The sequence below is a fragment of the Ctenopharyngodon idella genome, chromosome 3 (assembly GCF_019924925.1).
Source record: "Ctenopharyngodon idella isolate HZGC_01 chromosome 3, HZGC01, whole genome shotgun sequence".
Lineage (NCBI taxonomy): Eukaryota > Metazoa > Chordata > Actinopteri > Cypriniformes > Xenocyprididae > Ctenopharyngodon > Ctenopharyngodon idella.
This window is the reverse complement of record NC_067222.1, coordinates 21633504-21654944: the sequence shown is the minus strand read 5'-3', so window position 1 is coordinate 21654944 and position 21441 is coordinate 21633504. Positions and strand designations below refer to the sequence as shown.

Genomic DNA, 21441 nt, shown 5'->3' with positions numbered 1-21441 from the left:
TGGTAGGTTTTTATTAAAGTAGTCTTAAACTAATATGTAATATATTTTTATGATAAAAAACAAAACCACACAAAACTGCAATATTTGCCAAGTGTTGTTTTTAAGTTTTAAGCCTTCTATAAGAATTTTTTTGAAAATAACATTAAAGGGTCACTGTGATTTTGCCAAGACAGACATGTTCCTGGATCAACATCTTTGTTGATCCTGGAACAACATTCCAATCAACCAATCAGATTTGAGGGACAAGTTTACCGTTTATGTCAAGTTTAGGCTTGCAACCAGGGTTAGGTGCTTCTACATCAATGTTATTCACCTATCACCTATACTGTATGTCATATTATTATTACATTATCACAAACATACTACAACTAAAATAATACATTTTTACACATTAGATGTGCTAACTAGAAGCTTTGTTGATCAATTTAATAAATAAGCTTCTATCTGTTGAATACAGTATTATTACAGAGTGTTTATTTGTTATTATTTGTTTAAAGGTATCCAAATGTTGAATGTCTGTTATTGAATTCTCAATGGAAGTCAGCAAGTTTAAAACTTTTTGGTTAAAAAACCTGCCAAGTTTTATCTCACTACTCACTAAAAGATCATTATGTGTACTTTTTTTGACTGTACATTTACATCAGAATTCAGGGACTTCTTTTGGGTGGGAGAGTTTTGTTCTGACTCACTAGTTCACATCAGTACTGCTCGAGAATTAGTCTTCCATGAGCGGTTCACTAAAGGTCAGAGGTCAGTTCAGGGGGCAGGATTACTGAGCTAAACAATTTAGCTAGATTTTTTTTAATAGAAAGCTATTCAACAATTGGCCTATTGATTGTATAGGAGTGTGCATTAATTTTTTTTTTTTTTTTTTGCCCTTTGGCGTATGAGGTAGGATCCCAAGTTGGATAAAACAATATTTTTTTATTGTTTTTTAAAATGCGTTTTAAATGCTTTTTAAAAACAGTATGGTTTAACTGCTTCACGAACTTTGATCTCGTCACTTCTTAAAGAGTGACACAGTGGTGCAGACTTCAGTTCCAACTTGATTAGCTGGTTCAGGTGTGTTTTATTGGGGTTGGAGCTGAAATCTGCAGGATGGTAGCTCTCCAGGAGCAGGGTTGGACACCCCTGACTTGTTTACACAACAATGATGTACAAAAAAAACCAGAAAGTTTTTCAATTGCGTTTTTCACGTACAGACAGCAACGTCTCTTACCTGAAAAATAAGATGGATAGACTGAACATGTAATACGCATGCGCATGACGTCACCGTTTTCACAAATGTGAGTTTTGTAGTATCGTTTTCAAAAACTTGCACTTTGAAACCTGTTTTCAAAAGTTTGTATTGGTGTAATGAACGGCCAAAACGGATAAAAAGTTTTACATTCTGAAAAACTGCCCCTCAGATATGTTGCAATAGGGAAGAAAAGATTATCTAACTTCCATTTCATTTTGATTTTTTCCCTTTAATGAGGGAACAAATTATAACAGGCAAAAGCGTTACTTTTAAGACAGTTCAATCAATCTTTGCCATTTGTGTTCAGTTTTATTAATATTTAAAACATGAATTTGCAAAGAGAAATTTGATCATTCTGTTTGTTTGTTTTTTCTTATTTTCGTTTAAATATTCTCCCAGTAGGCCTCAAACTTAAAAGGTTAGTTCACCCAAAAATGAAAATAATGTAATTTATCACTCACCTTCATGTCGCTCCACACTCGTAAGACCTTTGTTCATCTTCGGAACACAAATTAAGATATTTTTGATGAAATCCGATGGCTCAGTGAGGCCTCCATAGCCAGCAATGACATTGCCTCTCTCAAGATCCATTAATGTACTAAAAACATATTTAAATGAATCAGTGTGTCGAATCATGACTTGGATCGTGTGTCAAACCGCCAAACTGCTGACATCACGTGGCTTTGATGCACCGAACCGCTGATTTGACACGCTGATTCATTATGCTCCGAACCTTCCTGAAGCAGTGTTTTGAAATCGGCCATCACTATATAAGTCGTTATTTTGTTGTTTTGGCGCACCAAAAATATTCTCGTCGCTTTATAATATTAATATTGAACCACTGTACTCACATGAACTGATTTAAATATGTTTTTAGTACATTAATGGATCTTGAGAGAGGAAATGTCATTGCTGGCTATGCAGGCCTCACTGAGAGATCGGATTTCATCAAAAATATCTTAATTTGTGTTCTGAAGATGAACGAAGGTCTTACGGGTGTGGAACGGCATGAGCGTGAGTAATTAATGACATTATTTTCATTTTTGGGTAAACTAACCCTTTAATGTTTTGTTCTTCAGGTAGATATTATAGCCAATGAAGGTATTTGAAGGTGCTTTATTGTAGTACTCATTCGGAGACCCCGTGATTGCATAATAGTCTCATATCGCTATAGTTTCCAAATGCCTTGAAGGCTTTCCTGTTTATTTACAACAAAGCAAAGGGGACTTCTTGTCTACCAAGAAAATTTCACCTTGGTTTTGCTCTCTCTCTCTCATTCACTCTTGAACAATGGATCTTAAAGTCTTTGTGTGGAATGTATCTGCTTTCAGAAACAAGATCAGAATTTATCTGGAATGTTTGTGGAGAAACAATAACTGTGTATGTACGTGTGTGCAAACTTTCAGTGCCACTTTAGTGAGGAAGAAATGTGAAATTAAGTGTTAAAAGCTTTTGTTAGTGACTTGTGTTGGTATAATTAAAACATAGCCACACACTCTCACACACACATACAAGGCCAATATGAGGTGCAGAGTGGAGTAGATTAGCCTGCGATAAATCACATCTGCTCTGTGTGAAACCGATGATACAGACATACTCTATAAACTCCGGTCTGCCAAAAAACACACATGTGAAACACTGAGAGAGACGGAGATAAACACACATAAACAGACATTAAAATTAAGTATGTGTGGAAGAAGAGGCACTCTTGAGCTTTAGCAAAATCTTTAATACATTGTGCTTGAGTACAAATAGCTTGCGATCACACCAGCATAAGAAAACAAACACTTTTAATACTCTCCTTAACCAGAGACAACTATAAGATTGCCTCTGTGGCTCTAACAAAACATTAGTGTTTTGGTGGAGCATCTTGACCAACCTGATACTGCATCTGAAATCGAGTACCTCCCTACTAGTATGTGAAAAACAGTACGCCAACAGAGTAGTATGTCCGAAAAACAGTCGGAGAAAAATACCCGGATGACTTGCTACTTCTGCTGAGATTCTGAAGTGTGTATTCGATGGACACTTTACTATCCCATGATGCCTCAGGAGAGGATTTATGAATGGCAGTGAAGCGACGAACTGGTGGATGCAGTACATCCGGATTACAGTCATACTATCTATTATATTCATACTATATAGAAAAAAAAATTCAATGGTCGCAAAGTAGCATCTACTCAGACGGTATGCAATTTCAGATGCACCATGTGTGTCTGGATCAGCCAATGATGTAAATTTGGTGAGGGTCTGTCTATTTGGCCTACTAATGAAAGACACTGGGAATTTTGGGAAACCTCATTATTTCTGCACTTTTGTTTGGTGATGTTAGTGGTGTGGGAATAACACTTCAGCTTTAAGGAAAACAACACAGTTTTTTTTATCATCAAGATATATTATTATATAGTCATATATGTTACATTATTTGGTGAAAACAGCAAACACTACTAAAAGCACTACTACTACTACAAAAAAAGTCTCATTTACAAATAATTCCATACAAGTTGCTTTCTGTACCTCAGTATCTTTTCTTTTCATTCCTGCGACACTCTCATCCGAGAGCATGCGCAGTATGATCTTCGTGCGATGCGAATAAACTAACATTCTCAAAACAAGTTAAAATACAACAAAGTGATTTATATTTTTATATTATATTTGCTTATTTTGCGTGCGTGTACTGATTATTGAAGAGAATTTTTTACAATTCCAGTTTTATTCTGCTCCCAGAGCTTTCTTTTTTGTTGTTGTTGTTTGTAAACAATTGTGATTTCTGCGTGAAAATGTTCGTCAAGCGGTTCAAAACAGAAATGCAGAATACATTCAATGCAGTGAGTAGCCTGTGAGAGGCACAGATAAAAACATTCATTTTCGGCTAATGCGTTGTTTGCTTTCCACGTTGTGCACTGTGGAGAAGAGAAATCAAAATAAGACTTTTCTTACATTCATTTAAAGCAATACTGCCATCTGTTGGTGAGACTATCACAGCACAGCTGTGTCCTACGGAGGATCCAAAGAGTTTTTCACCAGCTTTCATTATGTGAAAGATCTGTGTAGCTAGACAATGCTCTTAAGTGACCGTTTAAATAGATTTGAACTGCATTTATTGTGCTTAATATCATGCCCATTTTAGCCATGGTCCTCGCTTGCATCTCTGGGTCCATCTTTGAGCCTGTAAGCACTTAATTTTTTTTTTTTTTTTTTTTGAAAAGCACCAACCTAACACTGAGTCCTTGATCATTATGTTCCAGATTATCCTACTGGCTCTGACTGTCCCAAGGAAACACATGGCATCATGAAGTAGCCGGATGGATGAGGGAGGACCATACAACCCTGATCTGGGCTGGGGGTGTATGCAGGCGGTTCATCTGATGTATTATTAGTCGGGCTGTCAACAGGGGCGGGGTTTTGAGTGGCTGGCATGGCAGTGGGAGGAGTTACAACATAGCCTCCATTTATTGGAGCAAAACTCTCAGTCTTTCCTAACACAGATGTTTGATCTCTGTCTGTAAACCTATCCAGTCCTTTGTCCTGAGAGCAGGAATCCTCACAGCACAGAATATATGGCCCGCTGAAGTTCATGCCTGATTTGTCTTTGCACATGCCTTCCCCTACGTAGGTGCACAAGTGGTTTGATCCACATGACTGTCCCATTTTAACAGCATTCAGACTCCCATCTTCAGTGTGTAACAAAAGCTGCTCCTGGGAAACACTGTAAAAGTAAAACATTGTCAGATTTAAGGTGCACAACATTGCCTAGACTTTAAAGTCGACATGAATTACAATAATACACAACCCACATCACAATACAACATATTTTTGAGGGTTTGAAAGAGGAAGTGGTGGCATTAGCCGGAATGCAAAGTAGTTTCAGAGCAGTGTTGTTTCTGTATTATTAACTAAATCTAAAACAAAAAATAAAACTATTAAAAATCATTTTTGGTAACTGAAACAAAGCTCAAGTCAAGTCACCTTTATTTATACAATACAGATTGTTTCAAAGCAGCTTTACAGTGATAACAGGAAAATGATTATTCAATGATGCAAACAGTTCATTTCAGCTAAAAGAAAATAGTGTCATTGTTCAGCTGAAATTAGTTTAGTGTTGATTCGGTCCCTTTGTAAAGATCATCAATTATTAAATTAGTTAATTAAATAAAAATATAAATAAAATAAAATATAGTTAAATAGTGCATAAAAAAAACTTAAACTTAAAAATTAGAAATGTTGCCTTGACAAATAACTAAAATTTGTTGAATTACTAAAATTGCTAAAACTAAAACTGATATAAAATTAAAGCTAAATAAAATATATATATATATATATATATATATAAAAATGAAAACTTATAAAATAGAAAAAGCACAACATTTACAAAATAAAAAAATGAAAATAAAAGCTAATTTAAAATGTTAATTAATATGATAATAATATATAAATTATACTAAAATAGCACAGTTTCAGAGACCATACTGTAATTCTTACACAAAAGGCTGTGATCACGCCAATAGCTATACTTAGACATCACAATAGGAATGAAAAGACTATATCGCAACTTCTGTTTCATGCCGACTTTAAAATTGTTTATTTGAGAAATTTTTTCATTTGAGTGAGAGCTTACCTGCTTTTGCAGATACTGATATTGTCTGTAGCCAACAGAACACAAATAGAGGTTGCCTCTTTCTCAATCTGGAGATGCGGCCATCCGGTGGAAGACTTCTGAAAGAGAGAGAGAGAGATAGGAAAAAGAAAATATGTAAATCAGTTACACCATAACCAGGTGTCATTCAAAAGAGTGGATTCCTAGTTATAAAACTTAAGTCTATAAAGATAAAACTGATAGACAAAAAGCCATGTTTACTAGCATTTTAGCTGTTATGCTCCAGAAATAGTGAAATAGTAAGTGATTTCTGAGAAATGCTGTTGAAAGTGGATTGGACCAAGCAGCACAACACACTTGTAGCCAATCAGCAGTAGGGGGCGTGTCCACTCATGACAGAGGAGGAGAGAGAGTGAGCAAGAGGGAGATTTGAAGAAATGCTGTAGAAATAGAAAGAGATGGCTGAGAGACATTACAAAGGAGAAAAGATCAGAGGAATATCACTGGAAAAAGAAGGGTTATGATCAGGCAAGAGCTTTAGGACCCGCTTCAATGTTAGAAAAGCTTTCCACCACTAGAGACACCGAAGTGGGAAGTCCTGAAAATGGACGCCGAGGTTGCGTTGTTTCTGCTCCATACATGAGTAACTTTGGTTTCGCTATGTTTCACAGAACCAAGATATGCTGTTGTTGTAATATTAGCTCTCGTAACAGGACAGTTTTGAGTGTCATTGACTGGAGTTGATGTGCTGCTGGCGATGAAAAACAAACTCTTGCTTGTACTTTGTGTACTATATGTTAATTTTTTGTTCTTCCTTGTCGTTCGTTTTGCCATCTTCGCTTTATTTTTCGTGAAGCATTATTTTGCTTCGCTTCAGCTATGATAAAGAGACATAAGCTACATCACAATTCGCATACTATCCGTCATAAATAGTATTTGAAAATAGAATTAGTGTGTCTCAAATCGTAGTATGTTGAAATGAGTATTCCAAAGATACCCGGATTGGTCTACTTTTTCCGGTTAGTCTCCGAAGTGCAGATCTGTGCCAGGGTTGCCAGGTTTTCACAACAAAACCCACCCAATTGCTCCTCAAAACTAGTCCTAAAGTAGCCCAATGACATTTCAGGGGGGTCCCACAGTAAAAATCGCTTTCCGGGGGGTAAAATTAGCATTTTTGACGGGGCTCCCCTGGTAAAATTCGCATTCCAGGGGCTAAATATCACATTATTTTGGGTCAATTTAACCCCTGGACATAAAAAAAAAACCCTGCGGCAACAGTGTAAAAGTAGCCCAATTCCGTGGGAAAACCGCAGACTTGGCAACACTGATCCGTGCACACTCTTAACGGCTAATATTACCCACAACCCATTATGCTGTGGACGAGGATTCGATTAGAACTACAAAAAAAAAAAAAAAAAAAAACTACAAACATGACGGATGTGCGTCTTGACAGACGGTTAAGCAGAGCGATTAAGATAAAGGGGTTTGAGGGATTTAAAATCAGTATCTAACCTGACGAAAAAAATATTAAATGTTTTCCACATTATATTTCACCTGCAACAGCATTGTGAACTTTTATAACGATGCGTTTAGTCATTAACTTTTAAATGCATCATTATGTAGCCTAAACATGAGGAGAGTTCTCCCCATGAAAGACCTATGACTGGCAGATCAACGTGCGACTACATTTCTCTCTGAAACGGAAATTAAATTTAATTGAATGTGGAGGATTTTAAGTGTGACAAGATGATTGACAGGGCAGTTTATGTTTACAGGACAGAACGTCCGTTAAAGACGCAATTATGACGAAGTAGTATGTCCCAAAGCTTGCATACTCTTCTGTTACACACTCAAAAGTATTCTTTACAAAAACAGTACATACTTTTAGTGCATAGTCTAAGTAGGCGAATTGGGATGCAGCAATACACTCTTGCATTGCGTGTTCGAAAATGCGTATTGTGCATCAAGCTCCAGATTCAAGATCAGTCAGAATAGACTCACCTTGATTATCCCCTCCAGCACTTTGCTCTTTATGGGCGATGGAACCGATCCCTTCCATAATTTAATCCTTCTGTTAATAAAATTACACGTATGAATAAATAAACACACAAACAAAAAAGCTACATATAATAATAACTGCTCCTGTAGTTCAAACAGTAGATCATGGCATTACTAGTGTACGTTAACAAAAGTTTGATTTCCAGGGAATGCATGAACTGATCAAATGTTGGATAGATGCATAAATTTCAACGTGTAGTGTGTTTTACCTGTGACAGGCAGGAAGGGCATTGTACAAGATGATGAAAACCACCGCCACAAACACAGGAACCAAAATGTAGATGACAACGCTGATGGGCTTTAAAACTGCTACACACAAAAAGAGAATCACGTATTGAGTTCTGTCCTGTGGGTATCAATTACTTTTGTCCTATAAGCTTAAATAATTTTACAAAGATATTCCCAGAACTTTTCTTACATCTTTATTATTTAAAAGGAGATCATTATGAATTAAGTACACATGTATAGGGGGAGACCGGGGATGGTTGTAACACTTTTTGCTTCAGCACCTATAACTTCGCTGAATTTTTTAGCTTGAGTTCTCAAACTTATATACAGAGTAGCCACATTTGTTTACTACAAATGGAACCAATTCAATCCTCTACAAGAATATCACAGACCTTGTGAGTTAAAGGGTTAGTTCACCCAAAAATGAAAATTCTGTCATTTATTACTCACGCTCATGCCGTTCCACACCCGTAAGACATTCGTTAATCTTCAGAACACAAATTGAGATATTTTTGTTTAAATCCGATGGCTCCGTGAGGCCTACATAGGGAGCAATGACATTTCCTCTGTCAAGATCCATTAATGTACTAAAAACATATTTAAATCAGTTCATGTGAGTACAGTGGTTCAATATTAATATTATAAAGCGACGAGAATATTTTTGGTGCGCCAAAAAAAAAAAAAAATAAAATAACGAATTATTTAGTGATGGCCGATTCCAAAACACTGCTTCAGGAAGCTTCGGAGCATTATGAATCAGCGTGTCGAATCCGCAGTTCGGAGCGCCAAAGTCACGTGATTTCAGCAGTTTGGCGGTTTGACACGCGATCCGAATCATGATTCGACACGCTGATTCATTACGCTCCGAATCTTCCTGAAGCAGTGTTTTGAAATCAGCCATCACTAAATAAGTCGTTATTTTGTTTTTTTTGGCGCACCAAAAATATTCTCGTCGCTTTATAATATTAATATTGAACCACTGTACTCCCATGAACTGATTTAAATATGTTTTTAGTACATTAATGGATCTTGACAGAGGAAATGTCATTGCTGGCTATGCAGGCCTTACTGAGCCATCGGATTTAAACAAAAATATCTTAATTTGTGTTCAGAAGATCAACAAAAGTCTTACGGGTGTAAAACAGCAAGAGGGTGAGTAATTAATGACGGAATTTTCATTTTTGGGTGAACTAACCCTTTAATGTTGGATACATGGTGTTCCTTTGTTACAACCTACCCCACTACCGGGGTAGGTTGTAACACATGCTGGGGTAGGTTGTAACAATTAGACAAAAGAAGCAAAAACACATCCATACTATATGATATTGTTCAAAAACAGGTTTATTGAAATAAAAGAACAATGTCTCTTACTCGCTCTATGACTGTGTGTGTGTGTGTGTGTGTGTATAAATTTGTCTACTAGAACACACTTACTTAAGTGCGCTTAATAAAAACACTAGGCTACTACAATGTAGCCGATTAAAGAACATCTTTGTACATCTTTAAGTCTAACAAAAATAACGTCAATTTGTGTGTGCGTGTGTGTATATGTGTGTATATTCTCAATCAGAGTTACAGTGCTGACAGATGAATGCTGGTAACCCTGGATTGCAGGCTTGGTGGGCCCAGAAACTGCATAGGGTGCATTTCACCCAAACCTCATCAGATGCTTTACTTAAAACATACACCTCTGTCATTCTTTCTTTTCCATGTCCTAGTCATTCTGTAAAAACATTTAAATCAAGTTAAATCAAGTGTATGAAAGACAATGGCTGACATTGTTTAGCTAGCTGTATTACCATAGTAATACCATAGTAATACCATAATAATTAGCAGGGGGAAAATTAAGTGATCAAATGACTCCTATCTTGTCCCTAATTGGTGGAATTGATTGTGTTACAACCATCCCCATGTTACAACCATCCCCAGTCTCCCCTAAAGTTGATTTTTTTTATGCAAAAAAAACAAAAGCACATATGCACACACAGGACAGCGTATTGGACACATTTAGCATTAAGTCTTAAAATAGTATTATTAACACACTCAGTAAGTATATCTGAATGAATAAATGAACAAACAAACAAATAAATACATGCATGGATACATAAACAAACACAGGGTGATTTTATATGCACTGTGCCACTTTTTTTTAATAGTAATCTCAATGTATCTCAATATCTCAATGTAAAATAAATTCACCCAATCTACCCAAATTCAACTTGTATGTCAATATTAATAATTTACTTTTCTCAAACCTTAATTAATGAATGCTGTAGTATCTAGTTTCTGCTTTACATGTAATTGCATTTACTAGAAAGAAATGAGTAAAAACATTATAGAAATTTAAATTTACTGTAAAGCAAATGTACATATATTATGCAAAATATATATTTTACAAAATATATATTTTTTTTACTCTAAAAATGCTATAAAATTAATACTATATGTTTAACCAAGTTGTGTTCCAAATTTGAAGTTGATATCACAAAAATTGAAGTTCCTATGAGATTTTGTTTAGGTACAGTACCAAAAAAAAAAAAAAAAAAATAGCCACCGGGTGTCACCCACAAATTTTTTTTATGCGTTCTCCTGTCACAAATTTATACATTTCTGTCACAATATCACTTCTATCACAAAACAGTCTCTAAAAATGGAACTTTGAGTCTCAGACCTTTCCAACAATATTGTCAAGATTAGAAATTTTTTTTATATATAAAATAGGGCAGTAAATTTTGTAATATGAAACATGACACTGCCTACAAGGGAGAGGAGCCTAGTAAAAGGAATTTAAGTACTGTTTCCATGATAACACAATGTCCGATTTCAAAATGGTTTTCACAGGATGGATACTGAGGCTGTAACCTTTCGAATGATACCTAATTTATTAAATATGTGATAGGAAAAAAAAGAGCACCAATCTTACTGCTGCCAGGACACTGACAGTTAAGGGGTTTTAAACAGCATTTTAGAAATGACCAAACATTAGAAATGATACCTTGACATCTAACTGAAACAAGCTGAAGTACTAAAACGACTAAAACTAAAACTGATATAATAATAAAGTTAAATGGAAATATAAAAAACAAAAATACAACAAAATTATATGCACCGTGCCACTTATTTGAATATTTCTCAAAGTAATCTCAACGCAAAAAAAAGATTGGCCTATATCTACTCAAATTCAACTTAATAAGTCAATATTAATCATTTACTTTTCTCAAATCTGAATTAATTAATGCTGTAGTGTGTAATTTTAAAAGTGAGCACATCTCAGTTGTGAACTGGGCCTTGACACATTATCCAAATTTGTCTCAAATGAAATTAAGAAATAAATAAATCAACAACAAAATAGGGTTGTATGATCAGAAGTGCATAGCTGAAGTCAAGGGTGTTACCTGGCTTAGTGGTGAACACTGCTGGCTCCGACCAATCTGATGGCAGACCTTTATAGCTTTTATCTGGTATGTGCAGTAATCTGATCTGGGCCTGGTATGTGGTTGAAGGACTTAGAATCTCAGAGGGAATACTATAATAGCTGACCCCCTGTTTAGTGGTAAAGTTCTTTGAGTCCTACAAAAAAAAAGGTAAAACCATGTTTGCGATCAGTCACAGTTACAATGAATCATTTAGTAGATGCAACACAGATATCAAGAGATAGCTAACACACCTTGTGGGACAAGATTTTTAGCTCGGTGGAGTAAGAAATCCCTTCTTTAACAAATGGTACGGACCAGTTCATTGTGAAGATGCCATCTTCTTCCATCACCTGAATCTGGTCAGGTTGTGAAAATTTAACTTGAAGAGAAGAACACCAAACGTTAATGTTCCTCCTAAACTCCAGAGGGCAGCACTGGCACACAAGACTCCACTAAACAACACTGTAAAGAGACTCACTGTGTTCACTAGTTTTGAATGTCCTACTGTATTGCACTGGTCTCAGCTCCACTGTTAACAGGTAAGGGTCAGAGACAGTCACAGAACACATAAACTCAGATAGCTCAACGTCTCTGGACTGCAGCTGAGGATGTTCACAACAAGCAGAGGGTCTGAGGGATAGAGAAAGGGTTGTCAGTGTACAGGATGTGACATGACACTGTAGATCAATTGTTAGCGACATCACATGAGTTTGGGATGGATGGAGAACTCACTCAGCGTCATTACTATCACGGCACCAGAGATGATAAGACATAACCTGTAAATGGTCTGTCTTCATTTGCCAGGTACACGTCACAGTTTTTTCTCCCTCTATCACACACTGCAGGTTATAGACTCCACTGACCTCCTCATCTGCAAGAGGTCATGAACTTCATTAAAACAGGTATTTGCAGTATAATGAGGAAAAAAAGGAAAATGATTTCAGGTTATTAGCAAAAATAAATAAATAAAAATAACACCATTGTGAGTCGTCCAGGACACCAGGGGGCTCCAGTCACTCCAGAGTCCTACAGGACCCCGCGCTCTCACTTTGGCTTGATAGTGGTAGCCGGGCAACAGTGACTCCTTGTCAATCATATACTTAGACTCATTGATGTTATCCACAGTCTGTTCCAGTAAAACAGAATGAGGAAACTTAAAAAGGTAATATTTCAATAATATGCAACCAATTAAATCTGACATTATAAATAACTTTAAAGACAGACCTACTGTGAGTTCTGAGATTGTTAATCGATGGTATATGTTTGTTGAAGCCATATGCTCGCATTATTTCATTTCAACTTATTTTTATTTTTCATTTAACGGTTGAATTCATTATGAAAAACTAAGCATAATCAATGTACAAAAAAATTCACCAAAAGAAGTTATATTTTGCAATAAAGGCAGCCTATATTATAGATAAATAGTTTTGTATTTCTCCTTCGTTTTTAATTTGATTGTCATTTTCAATGGGATTGTATTTCTTTCACGTGCACGTGTACCGACAATTTTGTCCAATTTTCAAGTCCATTTTTACTTAAAATAAAAGTTTGTAATGTTGTGTTTCACCTTGTAGTAACATTGCTGAAGAAGTGGATAGGCACTCCACAGCTAGGTGGCGACAAACTCTCTTTGTTAGTGCATCACGAAATGATTCGCTCAAAGGCTGCGTTCCACTCCACTTTTAGACGCACTCATGAAAGGGTTAGTTCACCCAAAAATGAAAATAATGTCATTTATTACTTACCCTCATGTCGTTCCACACCTGTAAGACCTTCGTTCATCTTCAGAACACAAATTAAGACATTTTTGATGAAACCTGATGGCTCAGTGAGGCCTCCATTGACAGCAATGCCATTGTAACTCTCAAGACCCATAAAGGTACTATAAAGATATTTAAAACAGTTCTTTTGAGTTCAGTGGTTCTACCTTAATAATATAAAGTGACGAGAATACTTTTTGTGCGCCAAAAAAACAAAATAACGACATTTCAACAATATAGTGATGGACCAATTTCAATACACTACTTCGGAGCTTTACGAATCGAATCAGTGATTCGGATCTCCTATCAAACGTCTAAACTGCTGAAATCACGTGACTTTGGCGTTCCGAATCACTGATCCATTTCGTAAAGCTCCAAAGCAGTTAATATTAAGGTAGAACGACTGAACTCACATGAACTGTTTTAAATATGTTTTTAGTACCTTTATGGATCTTGAGAGTTACAATGGCATTGCTGTCTATAGAGGCCTCACTGAGCCATCGGATTTCATCAAAAATATCTTAATTTGTGTTCTGAAGATGAACGAAGGACTTACGGGTGTGGAACGACATGAGGGTGAGTAATTAATGACATTATTTTCATTTTGAGTGAACTAACCCTTGAACTTCCTTAAGCACTTCCCCTCAGGGGAATCCCTGCCGCCATTTTGAAGTGTGTTCCTCTTCCTGAAGTTTATATGGATATTGATTTTGACCAAGGGAGTGAGTCTACTTCATATGTACACTTCAGGCAGCTCCATATACCACAATGCAACACGATTGTGACTTCACTGCATATCGCGTTTAATTTACCCCACCACAAACAACTCTATGATATATTAATTTTTTTTTTTTTTAAATATCTAAAACAACCCAAACACACTTATGTGCATACAGAATGCTGCATTAAACAGTTTTGTAAGGGGGGGAAAAATGTAAATAATAAATCAACTGCATAGCAGATTCTAAGTGATCAAGGGCTTAGGTGTTCCAATTCAGCCCATTGCACGAGTTCCGCCAGTAGTGGGCACTCATGCAACGTAAGCAGTGACGTACATCCGAGGGAAGTTAGCGAAAGAAGGGCATAAAAAAAACGAACTGGAACACAACCAAAAACCCTGATCAAAACAAGTGCGTATGTGAGTATTCGACTAGAAGCGGCGCTGCGTTGCGGTGTATGGCATCAAAAGTACCGCGAGAGCGATTAGAGAGACGGCTGCGTATGCTCACTCTCGCGGTACTTCGATGTCACTGATCGGTCTGCGCATAGTTGAACACCTAATGACTAATTAATTTTACTGAAAGATACTAATTAATTCAGGAAGTAACATCACTGTGTGTTTCACGGAGACAAGCAATAGATTGTTCTGTGGAATATATTGGAAATTGTCCTTGGCAGAGCAAAAAACTGTCAATATTGCGTTAGAAGTGTAAGTTAGCTACTCAATTTTAACACCTTGTTTATTGAAATGTTGTGTAAAAGATATTTAGACTTGCAATCATGCTGTAGCCAATGTTATTTTTAATTAATTCATCACACTGGAAAAACGAGTTGTAATATTTATGCAGTATAAGTAACAGTAGGCTACACAAGTATTTTTGCAGCAGGCTAAACCAACCTTTTTTTCTTTCACAAATGGCATATATTACTGATTACATCAGTAAGACTGATTGTGCAAGTCCAAACACACATTAATCGGTAAACAAACAATGCCAACCAATCGCATAAATACATAGCCTACACATATAAACGTAGGCTACTCAGCATTCACTCATGTAAATATCCAAATCTTGACAGTGGATCTATCTCCAGTTTCAGACTGCTAGCATCACTCTTTCATGTGGAGGCTTTATCTTAGTTGGGAATCTTGAGTTTGAGGTTATAATGACGTTTCCTACAATTTCAGATTGTGTTGTTTGATAGTACAATGAAACAAAGCTGCTGCTGCACAGATATTGTTGTAGAAAGGATACCCACTAACATCCTATTAGAAAAGGTTGCTATCAGATAAAATTTGAATATGTGAGCGCTTTAATGCCATTTAGGGTTTGGTGTTTATACCTTTGATTCATTTCCCTCAGTTATTTAAGACCATTTATTTCATTACTAAGGTAAGTATATAGGTTACACTATCTTTCAGAAGTTTGGAGTCAGTAAGATTTTGAATGTTTTTGAAAGCCAGTTGCATTTATTCGATCAAAAATAAAGTAAATCAGTATACTATTGTTGTGAATTATTATTAGTTAGTACCGTATCTTAAATTAATATACACCCTTTAGGGGTAGATAAGCATAGTGTTTGCACATTTTTTCTGATAATGCACTGTGTGTGTACTCACAGTCCAGTCATGCTTGTGTCTGCGATACTGAAGCTGGTACACAAGAGTTTTTGTGATGTTTGAGGATGCAGGATATGGGCTTCTCCAGGACAGCAGATGACTTCCACCATCAGCCTTTACCTCTGTCAAGTCAGTTGGGGCCTTAACTTTTCCTGAAATCACACACACACAACGGTGAAATGCCTTTCCACAACAGAGATGCTTTAGAAGGTAAATACATGCACAAAACACACACTCACCATGCTGAGCAACGTTGAGAATTGTGGCTCTGGGTGTAGAGGGTGCAGTGAAGAATAGAATGTGATTTGTTGTTAGGCTAAACCTTCTAGTTTTATAGCGACACTCGTGAGAGATCTTCCCATTGGGTAAAAGCACACCACCGGGTCTTTGCGGGACGCATTTCGATTTTTTTCTACAGAGAAGGAGAGAGAGAGAAAAAGTTCATTTTCCCCATTGTAGTCCTTTCTTTCTTTCTTTCTTTCTTTCTTTCTTTCTTTCTTTCTTTCTTTCTTTCACCTACTTTGAAGGAGATGTGACCCAGTGAAGTTCAAACAAGGATATGTTTCCTGTAGCTTGTGGATCAACCTCCCAACTGCATTGTCCATAGGTGTTGTAGTCATTGTAGCACTGCAAGGAATCCATCAACGGAGATTCTAAAACGAGATCAGCGGTCAGTATTAAAGGTATGGTCAGTAACATGTCTGAGATGGACAGATTTGATAGACTCTACAACCTATGGGTCACCAAAGCATGCCAAATACATATTCTTGCGTTCAGGCAAATAATACTTAAAACAGACTTGATTTGAATACAGTTGCACAGATATTTTTTTTACAGGTAAGAGTCGAGACCCATAAAATTTCCATCAATGTTTATCAACATCAACTCAAGAATTTTAGTTGCAATTTATTTAAAAAGTATATTTTAGGTACTATAAAAAAAAGTCTGAATTGCGAGAAAAAAGTTACAATGACAGCCAATCAGAATCAATCCTGCTTTAAAGGATTAGTTCACTTTAAAATAAAAATTACCCCAAGCTTTACTCACCCTCAAGCCATCCTAGGTGTATATGACTTTCTTCTTTCTGATGAACACAATCAGAGAAATATTAATAAATGTCCTAACGCATCTGATCTGTATAATGGCAGTGAACAGGACCAACGAGTATGAAGCTCAAGAAAGTGCCTCCATCCACATCCATCCATCATAAACATACTCCACACGGCTCTCGGGGGTTAATAAAGGCCTTCTGAAGTGAAGCAATGCATTTGTGTAAAAAATATCGATATTTAACAAGTTATGAAGTAAAATATCTAGCTTCCGTCAGACCGCCTTCCGTACTCAACTTACGAAGAAAGCGTAACTGACGTCGCATCAGTTAAGCTTTTTCCGTAAGTTGAATAGGGAAGGCGAAGGATGTAGCGTAAGTGTTCTGAACTGCGAGAGGCGTTATACTTTCTTCGTAAGTTGAATACAAAAGGCGTTCTGGCGGAAGCTAGATATTTTACTTTATAACTTGTTAAATATGGATATTTTTATTACACAAACGCATCAGAAGGTCTTTATTAACCCCCCGTTTTTCTTTGGATGGAAGCACTTTCTTGCGCTTTACACTCATTGGACCCGTTCACTGCCATTATAAAGCTTGGATGTGTCAGGATATTTATTAACTCAGATTGTCTTCGTCAGAAAGAAGAAAGTCATATACACCTAGGATGGCTTAAGGGTGAGTAAAGCTTGGGGTAATTTTCGTTTGAAAGTGAACTAATCCTTTAATAGTTTCAGCATTTAAAGCTGCAGACGACAAAACTGCAGCATGTGTTTATAATAATAAACAGAACAATATCGTCCGCTGGTGTGGACCCTGATATAGTGATCGTTATCGTTATCTTTATAGTTCTTGGTGCATTTAGCATACAGTGACGCTGTCTCACAGACGTGTGACCACAGGCAGGAACTTCTAGAGGTTACTAGATTGACAAAGCTCTGGGTAATGTCATTTTTGGATTGCTAAACTTAAAGGGAATTTTTATATACTATTCTTAGATTCTGCAAAGCTCAACTCAAATTACTTAGAAGTAAAGTTCTAAAATCAGATCTTTAGACCTGCTTTCTACTGAATTACAAGTGTCTGCAAAGGAAAATCTCTATTGACTGTCTAGTTAGGTCCAAGATAAGGGTTTATTTTTTGCTGGGATAATAAAATTTATATGTATGAGTCCAGGACGGAGGCCACAATAAGATTAGAAAGACCACTGATAAGGTCTATCTGGTGGACACAGGTTTTATAAAAGAGAATTGAATACAATAATGTCTTATCTTTCGCTCTCACCTTTCCCAGGCGTGACCTCATAAAAAGTACACTTATTAATGTCCCCTCTGACCAGCAGAGTGAATGAAGCCATATGCAGAATCCATGTAGAGAACATTGTAGCTGAGATCAGAGTCCAGGCACTTTTGTAGAGCAGGTGATTCTTCTAGTTATTTCCAAGATATCTGAATATTTAGAAACCAGTGTTGATTGTTAGAACCATTCAATTTAAAGGGACAGTTCACCAAAAACAGAAAATTCTGTCATTGTTTGTTCACCCTCAAGTCATTTGTTTTGAAGATTTTTGGGGTACAAACAACATTGGACCTCACTGACTTTCAAAAAACATTGAGCCATTCTTCAAAAATATCTTATTTTGTGTTCCACAGAAGGAAAAAAGTCATAGAGTTTGGAACAAAACACGAGGGTGAGGTAATGATTACAGAATTTTCATTTTAGGGGAATGACATTATGCTGTTATAGAAGCAAACACAAAAAACACACCGTACACATGCTTCTGAGAAATTCTTATTGCTTTTAAGCACAAAATTTCCTTTTTCTTCTTACATCACATTTTTCCTGTCATTAAAAAATTCTGCACCCACACAGCAAACTTTAAAGCCGAAGTGTTTTTGAAGTCATTTCTGCGTCACCTAACGAAACAGTAAAAATATTGACTGTTTTCTAGCATGTTTCCTAAGCACTACTCCTGTCTGCCATTGGTCCGACAAACAGATTGTCTTGCGTAAAACTTAAACCATTGGTTGTGTCTAGAGTTTAGAAGTGTCTTAACATAGAAAATGACAAACTTCACTTTAGAAGTATTAGTTATTTTGAAAACATAACAAAGCATCTAAAAATGTTAAATATTAAATCGCTTACTGTTTGAGACAAAAGCATGGTGACTTCCAAATCCGTCTTTAAGTTGAGAACTCAAAATCCATCTTTTAATTAATGGAGCTCGTCAAGTAACAGGTGCGGATCTTGATAAATGCCCTAGATCTTCATGGCACATGTTTTGTACAATAACTGTGCATAAAACTGAACTTCTGCGGTGATCCTGACCATCTACCCATAACCCACTAATGAAGCTGCGCAGCGTAAAACACAGACGCGGTACTCTGTCACGGTTCTCGCAACTGCCAGGAAACTGTAAAGAAAGGGATTTCCCTGCACTTAAAAGACTGTGAGGGGCGTTGGGGGAAAGAGATGTGGTCAAACTGAACACGTTCTGTCGGAAATTGACATTAAAATGTGTATATTTTGTAAAAGTTAGTTTAGTTTCTTATGTCTTTCTGCCGTTTTTAAGTTTGCGCTTTCATTTAGAGATTGCGTGGTGTAAGGTAGGGCTGCTATGTTTAGCTGCGGTGAATTACTCAAGCGAATGTAGCTGAATGAACTCATTGAAAGGGCAAAAGAAATAAAAACACGTTTTACCTCAGTGAGGTAAAATATGTTTTCTCCACAACAACTCTTGGTCGTCTTCACGTGTGAATGCACTCCAGAAAACAAAACAAAAACAGTTAAACAGTGTAAAACACTGCAACAAGATAGATTTACTTGAGAAGGTAACTTTTTTTTTCTGAAATCTTAAGCATAAAACTCTTGTAAAACTTTTTTTAGTTTCTTTTTTCTTCTTAAAATATGTTAGTTTAAAACATCTTCCGAATATATCTTTGTGTTTTATTTTTAATGATAATGTTGTAATTTCTCAGAGAATCTTAGGGATAAAAAAGTATTATGAATATAATTATCGCTAGTCTTTTTGGTTTCTGATTATCTGTTGATAATCTGGGTATGTTCCAGTTTTCAAACCTAAGAGGTGATCTTTAGATGAGATGATCTTTAATCCATATAAAGATCAGGATAAAGGTCTTTTTTAATACGGAAGTCTTCAGAGACACTTATAATAAAGTTATAATAATAAAGTTTCCAAAGTTTTTGGAAATTGTGAAATTACCACTTCATGGTCACTATCTTTTTTCCCTATATCTTATTATCAACGCTGTTTAAGTCTTTGCGAGTTCAACATAATGGAAAGATTTGATATTTTTCATACATTAGTGCTCTTTTTTTTTTTTTATAAACCCACTCAAATAACTATATCTTCCACTTCTCCACATCCACTTTTTAATACTATATAAAATATATATGCCTATAAATACGTAGCTGAAAGCATATTATACAATTTCATACTCATCTAAAAGTAGGTCTATATATTTGTTTAAAAAATACGTACCTGTATTTCTGTCATCAAAAGCAGGCTGGTAAATTTTCCATTAATCTGTGCTTGGATTAAAGAGTGCCTATCCTGGTCTGTTGCAATCAACTTCAAATCAATATGCGTTCCTAGTGTGTGTTTGAGGCATTGTTCCCATTGCTGAAGTGTATTCGTGAGATCATTTACTTGAAGCTTGAACCAAAAGTTCCTTTTTTTTTTCTCAGTTTGGTAAAAACAATAGTTGTTTGGTCATCAAAAACAGCCTTTTAACAGGAACAGAGTTAACATGCTGCTAAATATGAACCAAGAACCAAATAACTAAATGACGATATCTTGATCAACAAATTGACTGTATTCAACTTTACAGTATGAACTCCACCTTATTATGAGGAATGATTGTCAGCTTTCATACAAGAGCAGAACACCTCTACATACATATTTACACCCACAAATGCATAAACCTTACTCCCACATTCAGTTGCTAACACACATGGTAAAATACACCCATGAACTCACATATGCAGACACAAACAGCATTGAGGAGCTTTCCAGTAAAAGGCAGGAGATCTTGAAAGTGTCAAAAATTTCTCACTCTTTCTCTTCCTCTTTCTGTCTGCGAATAGTGTATGTGTGCAGGCATTACTTATACTCAGCTCTTCTATTTGAATTCATAGTGAGCATAGGTGTTCAAATCAAGTATGAGTCATTTGCATTTTTGATGTTGCTAATTGGAAACATGTTTAAACATCCAGTCCGTTCCTCTTATATTTTCAGGACCCACAAGCAATCCCTTGGTAACTTACTGTATGTTGCCCATGATGTGCCCGGAATTACTAACAAAGACAGGACGTTCCTAACCAAAGACAGGATGACAAAAAAATACTCTCTTTGTCACTGGATGTGGTGCTTATTTTGCAAAAGTTTAATATGTGCAATTATGTTCACTGATTGTATTTTTTGTCATAACATGGTATGTAGAAGGGAAGAAATTAGAGTGAGAAGAAAAGTATTGAGAAATGTTGCATGCCAGCTTTGAACTCTTACCCACAGTAGCAACAAAACTCAATCCCTGTGTTCGAATATATGCCTATTTCCATGCTACATGGTAGGCCAAAAACAGTATGTGAGCTGAGTAATATGTCCGAATTCATAGTGTTCATAAAACAGTAAGCGAACAGTACCCAGATAACCTGCTACCTCTGGAGAGATAGTGAAGTGGACACTTTACTATCCCATGAGGCCACAGGAGAGGATTTGTGAATGGCAGTGAAG

At 36.3% G+C, this 21441-nt stretch overlaps 1 protein-coding gene across 4 annotated transcripts; it reads right to left on the bottom strand.

The window, feature by feature from the left end:
• Positions 1-2948: 2948 nt before the first annotated feature.
• csf2rb (colony stimulating factor 2 receptor subunit beta) lies at positions 2949-20819 on the bottom strand. Of its 4 annotated transcripts, none has more exons than XM_051886425.1 (14): positions 20686-20819; positions 17970-18133; positions 16158-16290; positions 15877-16049; positions 15638-15789; positions 12518-12665; positions 12272-12410; positions 12018-12169; positions 11791-11918; positions 11519-11693; positions 8105-8204; positions 7839-7908; positions 5859-5956; positions 2949-4949 (listed from the first exon to the last, which is right to left on the bottom strand). In XM_051886425.1, exons 2-14 carry the CDS (start codon positions 18064-18066, stop codon positions 4490-4492), a joined length of 2025 nt encoding a protein of 674 aa, XP_051742385.1. In that variant the 5' UTR covers positions 18067-18133; positions 20686-20819; the 3' UTR covers positions 2949-4489. The 4 variants fall into 4 exon arrangements, with proteins under 4 accessions (XP_051742385.1, XP_051742384.1, XP_051742387.1 ...); XM_051886424.1 differs by lacking the exon at positions 20686-20819 and adding an exon at positions 20188-20639; XM_051886427.1 differs by lacking the exon at positions 20686-20819 and adding an exon at positions 18831-19101 and having other exon boundaries at positions 8105-8201.
• Positions 20820-21441: the final 622 nt, after the last annotated feature.